At 41.9% G+C, this 9,915-nt stretch overlaps 1 protein-coding gene across 1 annotated transcript; it reads right to left on the minus strand.

The window, feature by feature from the left end:
• Window positions 1-2,574: 2,574 nt before the first annotated feature.
• On the minus strand, window positions 2,575-3,349 carry LOC119273676 (pathogenesis-related protein 1-like). Its single transcript, XM_037554763.1, has one exon. It carries the CDS (start codon window positions 3,309-3,311, stop codon window positions 2,814-2,816), a length of 498 nt encoding a protein of 165 aa, XP_037410660.1. The 5' UTR covers window positions 3,312-3,349; the 3' UTR covers window positions 2,575-2,813.
• Between the last annotated feature and the right edge of the window lie 6,566 nt (window positions 3,350-9,915).

Below are 9,915 nucleotides of genomic sequence, written 5' to 3' on the forward strand. Positions count from 1 at the left end.
AATTCTGGGCTGGGCCTCTGGTTAATAGGTTAGTCCCAAAAATAATATAAAAGTGGATAATAAAGCCCAATATTGCCCAAAACAGTAGATAACATAGCATGGAGCAATCAAAAATTATAGATACGTTGGAGACGTATCAGCTTACTAGGAACGATGTGGGTTTTTTTAAATAAAGAGCTCCAGTGAGCTAGGGCTCCAATAGGACTTTTGGACTCTTTGAACTACTATATTTGTGTACCTTTTCATTCCTTTTTTCCCGAGCCAACTAATCAAGAAATACATCCACAACAAAGCCAAGATACAATGACAATAACATGATCAAATACAAGTGTTGCCGTGGTTTTGTCACGGCAGATGTCCTAGTGAAAGGACTTAGTCGTGAGGCCATCGCTGCCAGGTGATTGCTTGAACGGGGTTGATCGAAATCGAGAGACAAGGGTTTACCTAGGTTCGGCCCCTCGCGGTGGAGGTAAAATCATACTCCTGCTTGATTGATATTGATGATGATGATGATATCGATTACAAAGGTGCGACTTGGCTAACCTAGTACTCGAGAGCTTGTAGCTTAATATTTTCGCGTCGGGGGCTCCTCTTTATATATAGGTTGAGACCCTGGGCTTACAACAGAGTCCGGGTTGCATTGTGATCCGTGATATAGTATGCTTCCTAGCTGTCTTGCTTCCTAAGTAAAGAAACTTTATATGGCAACTTGTACTTCTAGATGATGAGCGGGCGCCTACTGGTACTGGCCCATGAGTCTGCCCACTCCTTAAGACGCCCTGTAGGCCTTAAGGTCTTGAACATCTTCATCCCATCTTATGTCCTGCTCCGCAAGTCGCCAACAACATAACTCGGCCCAATTATGGCGGGTCATATCACGGGCTTATATCCCCAACAAGTGTCGTCACAAGACACATCACAAATAGAAAAACAATCAAAGCTCGGAACGATACAAGAGTGAAATTGAGGAGGGATCTGACTCTCTCTCTCTCTCTCTCTCTAACACACACACGCACACACATGTTGGTGACATTAGTCGGCCCAGAATGAAATGAGTTCTCGGTCAGCAGAGCCCTAGGAGTATGCTTTAGTTGTTTATTTATGCAACACACTTCTATGTGTTATTCAGTCTACGAGTCTTACTGTATGCAGGAGGTGACACGGGATGAGGCATTGCATACGGACATGGTTCTTGGCCATAATTTTGAGGGATATGGAACCTATCAGTTCAGGGGTCACTCTCTTGCCGATCCAAATGAGCTCATGAGACTTGGTAAGATGACCTTCCTGCTAATAGTTTTTAGTTGACTTTTCGAGTGCCAATAGTAGCACTGCTTGCCAGTTCCTCTTTGCTAACTGTATAAACTAAAAATGGATGAAACATAATTTAATCATGATGACAAGTTCCAGTTGTCAATCGTAGCATGGCTATCTCTCCCTTGAGAGCCATCTATATACTAAATTCACCGAGGATTCCAAATTTAATTGTTCAAATTGAACCTCATATTATCTAATCAGCTTGAATTTTTATGTGGTTCGCTGAAACTAATTGTAATATTTCAAATCATGGGTAGAGATGAAGATTCAATACATAAATTCATATATACTTCCTGAGAGTCCATTGCTAATCAGCTTATGATATTAAATGTATTCATATTAAATTGTTTGAATGCCTTATGGCTAGCCTTGGGGATGCACTTAATTTTTTTTCCTTTGTAGCCTGACATGTGCAAGGCATAGTAAGGCCATATTAGCTTCTCGTTTTTTTGGAATATATGGTATAGTTACCTAATGCCTGGCCAGGTATCCATTGTATGGTAGGCATGATTTGGCTCATCAGTGCATTTGCTGTCGGTTGTGTATTCACAGTTGCTAACATGCACAGACACAAATGTTCCGGTGATAGAAGACATTGCCATTACTGGCAAGAATGCAGATATAATGTATGTGGTTTGTGAGTTGTTATCGTGAAAATAAAATATATTCTTCTGATATCTGCAAGTTCCGGTAATTATTGTGCAGGAAGGAGAAGATGATATAGGTCAGCATGGAGGACGACAAGGACAGCTAGTGCGGCCGTGGTCATTCTGGTGTTTGAGTTGTTGTAGTATTCAGGGATGGAATTATTTTCTTGTCCCAAGCAGAACCTGTAATAGTGTAACCGTCTCATTTTGGAATCTTGGATCTTTAACTTGCATCTTGATTAAGTAGACCTTGTCATAAGAGCTGTGCTCTATTAATAAAGTAGTATATTATTATTTGCTCTGCTATCCAAATTAATGCCCATAAATCAGCGCATGTCATGTGAAAAAGTTTCATGCATTGTTGCTAAATAACCTTCGATAAGCTGCCACTAAAAACTTTTCTTTGATCCCTAGAAGAAATTTTCTTATTTCATTTTTAAAATACATTGCTGAGATCAGGTTATCTAAAGTATAAGAAAAATGTAAGTTTTGCTCTCTAGCAACACAACTTAAGATAAACGTGATATTGTGTTGGCTTTTATCTGGTTCCTACTAAACTAGAGAGCTAACCACAGCAAAACCAAGATACAATGGGAATAACAAGTTCAAATACAAACAAATACAAGCCAATCACAACTTGCGGGACAAATACAATAACAATCAAAGCCCGGAACGATACAGGAGTGAAGGGAGGAGGGATTCTGGGCACACACACACACACACATCGGTGACATCAATCGACCGAGAATTAGTGCCCAGCCCTAGGAGTATCCCTTAATTATTTATTTAAGCAACATGGTGCTACGTGCATGCATGCATAGCCGCATGCATATATACTTGGTACGTAGCCTAGTACGGAATCTGCCCGAGCACGGGGGGCGGGCTGTAGCTGCAGATGACAAACACGCCAGCGTTGCCGTCACAGAGGACAGCGCCGCAGCCGATGGTCTTGGTGTCCCTCCACACCAACTGCAGGTATCCCATGCACGACTCACCCGTAGGTGCGGAGCAGGTGTTGGTGGCGTGGTCGTAGTACTGCTTCCCGGACGCCCAATAAATCACTGCGTCCACCGCATTCCATTCGGCCCCAGCGGCCCGAAAAAGGTTCTCTCCGTATGGGCGCACCTCCGGAGAGAGTAGTAGCTGGCAGTCGGCACGGCGCTTCTCCGCGTACGACTGCGCGTACGCCGCCACTATGGGGTCCCACGTCACTGGCCCCACACCGACGGCGGCGCGCACTTCATTGTGGGCGTTCAGCATGTCATCGGCCCCGTTCTGGGCGGTGACGATCATGGCGGACGCGAGAGCTAAGAGCAGTGCCGCCGCTAGCTTTGGCGAGTACTCCATCGCTAATGATGCCTTAGGAAATGGAGGAAAGATGTGCGTGTGTGTAATGATGGATGAGATTTGCTGTGTCACCGTGAGTTGTGTATTTATACTAGTGCACAAGCTAGCTCGATGGGTTGCTTCTCTAAACACCTAATCTTAGAGTCATTATTATTCTCCTTTCAATAGGTAAACAAGAATATCCACTTTTACGTACTGGGCAAATTCCCATACATGTGCCTGGTCCAAAAATTCAAGCCACTCAGGAAGCGGAGACCTCATCAATTCGAACAAAAAAAAAATAAGCGGACGCCTCATCGGTTTGAAAAAAGTAACCAACCTGTTGTTGGCTAATATGGTCTGGCGGGCGGTAGGTATGGGAAAAAAAAGAATATCCACTTGCCCGGTTGAAAACTTGAAGCCAATCAGTAAACGTAGACCTCACCGGTTTGTAAAAAATAAGCCAAGACCGCACCGGGTCATAAAAAATAAGCGCATACCTCATTAATTTGAAAAAAGTAACCAACATGCTATGTCGCCGTGAACGCCGCGTCAGGCCCTGCACTAGTAAAAGCATCGATTCATGGATGCATACAAAAGCAAAGCAATGCATATTACGCACGATACGCCACACACAACGACATTCCGAGGAGATGTGGATTAGCTTCTCAAGAGGCAGCCTGTGTAGCAGCAAATCGTGCCCTCTATTTGAAGCAGCAATACGTACGAGATTGAATATACCTATCATGTATGCATCCAATTGAATTAGTTAAGATTTCTCTCAAGTGGAAGAGAAACTGGAGAAACAGAGTTGGGGTCGCTAAACATGATGGGGCGATCCTAGCTTTAGTGATACTAGATGACTTGTTGTGCCAATTGACGAAAATGGCGGAGTTACTCCAGAAGAAATGTATGGTAATCTATTCCCAAGGTTATCGACTTCAAAAGTAAGAAAGTTAGATCATCACAATATACATTTTAGGTGGTGAGTTATCGACATATTTATTCCAGGTAAGAATTGAAGCGAATCAGTAAGTGGGTGAGGTCGTACAAAATAAGCGGAGACCTCACGGCGGAGTTACGCCAGAAGAAATGTATGGTAATCTATTCCCAAGATCATTGACGTCAAAAATAAGAAAGATAGATGATGTAATAGACGTTTTAGGTGGTGAATTATGGGCTTATTTAATCCAGGTAACAATTGCAGCCAATCAATAAGCGGAGACCTCACTGGGTCATAAAAAAATAAGCGGAGACCTCACCGGGTCGTAAAAAATAGGTGGGGACCTCATCGGTTTGAAAAAATTAACCAACATGTTTTGTCACCGTGGATGTCTCGTCAGGCCTTGCTATAGAAAATGCATTGATTCATGGATGCATATGAAAGCAAGGCAATGCCTATTACACACGATACGCCACACAATGATTTTCCAAGCAGATGTGGATTAGCTTCTCAAGAGCAGCCTGTGTCATGTAGATCGTGCCCTCTATTTAGCTTCTCAAGAGCAGCCTGTGTCGTAGAAGATCGTGCTCTCTATTTGAAGCAGCAATATGTACTAGAGTGAATATACCCATCATTTATGCATCCAATTGAATTAATTTACGATTTCGCTCAAGTGGAAGTGATAAGGGAGAAAGAGAGTGGTGGTCGCCATATACGATGGGTGATCCAATCTTTTGTAATACTAGGTGACCCGTTGCGCCAATTGGCGCAAATGATGTAGTTATGCCATAAGGAATGTATGGTAATCGATTCCCAAGATCATTGCCTTAAAAAATTAGAAAGCGAGATCATCATAATATATGTTTTAGGAGGTAAAATGTCCACATATTTATTCCATGCAAAAAGTAATAAAAATATTGTGTCACGTTACATGCCTTGAAGTTTGAACACATAGCCATTGTTTATCAATTTCTCTATAGAGGAAGAGGATCACAATAAAAACATATGTGATAATAAAAATGAGAGACATAGGGAATTTGAAAGGATCAAAATAACACTGAGATACTAACATCACTAAGTCCATGGTCGGCAACAACACCTTACATGGAATCTAGTACATAACTTAGACATGTGATATGTTTGTAAGATGCTTTGGCATGGCTCCCCGAGAAGCCAAAGTTTATAGTGTTAAAAGCATGCTCCCGAATCAGCATTAACTTGTACAAAATATAGGTATTGTCACAACCAGCATGCTCCCAAATCAGCATTAACTTGTAAAAAAATATAGGTATTGTCACAACCAGCATGTTGTCGAATCAGCATTAACTTGTGCAATATATAGGTATTGTCGCAACCAGCACCACAGGTCACAACATCACGGATTCCGAGTGTCAAAACATGGATACTCGATAAAGAGGAATGTATATTGAGTCTTTTAAAAAATGCTTAGAAAACAAGAAGATACTTGGTGAAAGCCAGTGTATGCCAAGTATTCCTAGAACACACTTGGCAAAGATCATATACTCGTCAATGAACCTAAAAAACACTCAGGAAACCTCCAAACATGCCAAAGACGATGGCCACTTCCATGTATTCAGCTGAGAGAGAACAGAAGAATCTTTGACACCAAAAGCAAGAAAAAAATGTCGTATCGAAATATCCATATGCGAGGCACACCTCAACGAGAAAGGGGCAAACTTCAGCACAAAGTACTATAATGACATTCTTCCCACTCGGTATAATCCCGTGGCTCGTTACAGTGCCGTCAACCCTGAAGAACTACCCCAGCTTAGCATTTTCACATGGCTGGGTGGAAGATCAAGTGGTCCAAATTTCAAGTCAATCCAACATATGAAGATGGAAGATATTATGTCGTATATACTGAAGAACATGACAGATATAACACCATACATAAATTAAGTGCTAACTATTTTTTTTGCACACATTCCTACCCCAGTTTTTGTAACTCTTGTCTTCTCATTGCCATAGATTCTAGCGTAAAACCTGAAAATGGAGAAGGCACCTTACCGACAAAGAATCTTAGGACCTTTTTAAAGAGGGTGAGGAAGTAGGCGGCGGTTGCATTTGCTAGTTCTCCACAAAATTACTTATCTATCTGTCATGGCTCCTAGTGAAAGCCATTTCAAGTTGACCTTACATTGAACTAATACACAAAGCTTTTCCTGTTAAACATGTAGGCAAGAACCGACATGGAAGCGAGTCGGGAATTGAGGCAAGTTTCCAAAGGCTATAACTATTCTGTCAAGACATTTGATTCTTATGGTGTGAATGGATATTGCTTACATAAAGATTTCATGATGAATCATTTATAATCTTCGTTGGCATGGTTCTTATTTGATTCTTTCCATCTACCCCTCATCAAGATTCAACCCCAAGCCTCACTTGTACTATTGTACCTGGTATTCGCTATATGTGTTGTTTAACAAAAATCGATTCAGACATACTCAATGTAAACATATAAGAAGACAATCTAGGACTCGTCAAGGTTATGTACCTAGCCTTATTTATACATGATTTTTAAAAATAAATATTTATGGATTCAACTATAGCAATTGTAAAATATAAAAAAAATGCATGGGAAAAGAGAGGCAAAAGAGATAAAACAGATGACTCCAAATATAGTTTTACGAATTTATCCTTCTTAGAATAAGAAATAGGAACTAAGAATAAATCATCTTGTAAGTAGAATAGAGCCGAACAGGAAACAAACTGGAAGTTACTCTAGGGATGAAAGCACTTGAGTAAAACTAAAGAAGGTATAAAATTGGAGATGGTTCGTTGTGATGTTTTGGTTGATAACAAGAAATTATGGAAGCTCAAAATTCCTCTAAGAGTGAAGATTTTCCTCGCATTTTTAATAGAGGGCTCATCTTGACTAGAGATAATCTGGCATGACGTAATTGGCAAGGTAGCAAGACATGTGTCTTCTGCCTTACGAGTCGATTGAACACTTACTTTTTAGTATAAATTCGCTCTGCGGTCTAGGCCATAGTTAAAGTAGTTTCAAATCTATACGCCCACATTGAGTACGTAACATGTTCGGCCATTTTTTGTGGGGCATTGATAAAAATTTGATGCACATATTATTGTGGGGTGGCTGCCTTTTGTCGGGCATTGTGGCTTATGATGTCTACTACAAAACCTTTTTCTTGTAGACGTTGTTGGGCCTCCAAGTGCAGAGGTTTGTAGGACAGTAGAAAATTTCTCTCAAGTGGATGACCTAAGGTTTATCAATCCGTGGGAGGCGTAGGATGAAGATGGTCTCTCTTAAGCAACCCTGCAACCAAATAACAAAGAGTCTCTTGTGTCCCCAACACACCCAATGCAATGGTAAATTGTATAGATGCACTAGTTCGGCGAAGAGATGGTAATACAAGTGGTATATGGATAATATATAAAGGTATTTGTAATCTGAAATTATAAAAACAGCAAGGTAACTTATGATAAAAGTGAGCGTAAACGGTATTGCAATGATAGGAAATAAGGCCTAGGGTTCATACTTTCACTAGTGTAAGTTCCCTCAACAATACTAACATAATTGGATCACATAACTATCCCTCAACATGCAACAAAGAGTCACTCCAAAGTCACTAATAGCGGAGAACAAACGAAGAGATTATGGTAGGGTACAAAACCACCTCAAAGTTATTCTTTCCAATCAATCCGTTGGGCTATTCGTATAAGTGTCACAAACAGCCCTAGAGTTCGTACTAGAATAACACCTTAAGACACAAATCAACCAAAACCCTAATGTCACCTAGATACTCCAATGTCACCTCAATTATCCGTGGGTATGATTATACGATATGCGTCACGCAATCTTAGATTCATCTATTCAACCAACACAAAGGACCTCAAAGAGTGCCCCAAAGTTCTACCGGAGAATCACAACGAAAACGTGTGCCAACCCCTATGCATAGGTTCATGGGCGGAACCCGCAAGTTGATCACCAAAACATACATCAAGTGAATCACGTGGTATCCCATTGTCACCACAGATACGCACGACAAGACATACATCAAGTGTTCTCAAATCTTTAAAGACTCAATCCGATAAGATAACTTCAAAGGGGAAACACAATCCATTACAAGAGAGTAGAGGGGGAGGAGAAACATAAGATCCAACTAGAATAGTAAAGCTCGCGATACATCAAGATCGTGCCAAACCAAGAACACGAGAGAGAGATCAAACACATAGCTATTGGTACATACCCTCAGCCCCGAGGGAGAACTACTCCCTCCTCATCATGGAGAGCACCAGGATCATGAAGATGGCCACCGGAGAGAGATTGCCCCCTCCGGCAGGGTGCCGAACGGGTCTAGATTGGTTTTCGGTGGCTATGGAGGCTTCTGGCGGTGGAACTCCCGATCTAATATCTGTTCTGGAAGTTTTAGGGTACGTGAGTATATATGGGTGCAGGGAGTACGTCAGTGGAGCTTCGGGGGCCCCACGAGGTCGGGGGCGCGCCGGGGGGGGGGGAGGCGCCCCCACCCTCGTGAGCACCTTCCTTGGCTCCTGACGTGGGATCCAAGTCCATCCGGTAGCTTTCCTTCCAAAAATAACTTCTCCAGTTGATTTCGTTCCGTTTCGACTCCGTTTGATATTCCTTTTCTTCGAAACACTGAAATAGGCAAAAAAGCAGCAATTCTGGGCTGGGCCTCTGGTTAATAGGTTAGTCCCAAAAATAATATAAAAGTGGATAATAAAGCCCAATATTGCCCAAAACAGTAGATAACATAGCATGAAGCAATCAAAAATTATAGATACGTTGGAGACGTATCAGCTTACTAGGAACGATGTGGGTTTTTTTTAGATAAAGAGCTCCAGTGAGCTAGGGCTCCAATAGCACTTTTGGACTCTTTGAACTACTATATTTGTGTACCTTTTCATTCCTTTTTTCCCGAGCCAACTAATCAAGAAATACATCCACAAAAAAGCCAAGATACAATGATAATAACATGATTAAATACAAGTGTTGCCGTGGTTTTGTCACGGCAGATGTCCTAGTGAAAGGACTTAGTCGTGAGGCCATCGCTGCCAGGTGATTGCTTGAACGGGGTTGATTGAAATCGAGAGACAAAGGTTTACCTAGGTTCGTCCCCTCGCAGTGGAGGTAAAAGCATACTCCTGCTTGATTGATATTGATGATGATGATGATATCGATTACAAAGGTGCGACTTGGCTAACCTAGTACTCGAGAGCTTGTAGCTTAATATTTTCGCGTCGGGGGCTCCTCTTTATATATAGGTTGAGACCATGGGCTTACAACAGAGTCCGGGTTGCATTGTGATCCGTGATATAGTATGCTTCCTAGCTGTCTTGCTTCCTAAGTAAAGAAACTTTATATGGCAACTTGTACTTCTAGATGATGAGCGGGCGCCTACTGGTACTGGCCCATGAGTCTGCCCACTCCTTAAGCCGCCCTGTAGGCCTTAAGGTCTTGAACATCTTCAGCCCATCTTATGTCCTGCTCCGCAAGTCGCCAACAACATAACTCGGCCCAATTATGGCGGGTCATATCATGGGCTTATATCCCCAACAAGTGTTGTCACAAGACACATCACAAATAGAAAAACAATCAAAGCTCGGAACGATACAAGAGTGAAATTGAGGAGGGATCTGACTCTCTCTCTCTCTCTCTCTCTCTCTCTCTCTCTCTCT

This window comes from Triticum dicoccoides, chromosome 3A, assembly GCF_002162155.2.
Source record: "Triticum dicoccoides isolate Atlit2015 ecotype Zavitan chromosome 3A, WEW_v2.0, whole genome shotgun sequence".
Taxonomy (NCBI): Eukaryota; Viridiplantae; Streptophyta; class Magnoliopsida; order Poales; family Poaceae; genus Triticum; species Triticum dicoccoides.

What these genes read in the sequence shown, in the direction of transcription:
- LOC119273676 (XM_037554763.1), bottom strand. Translation starts at nt 3,311, where the DNA reads ATGGAGTACTCGCCAAAGCTAGCGGCGGCACTGCTCTTAGCTCTCGCG.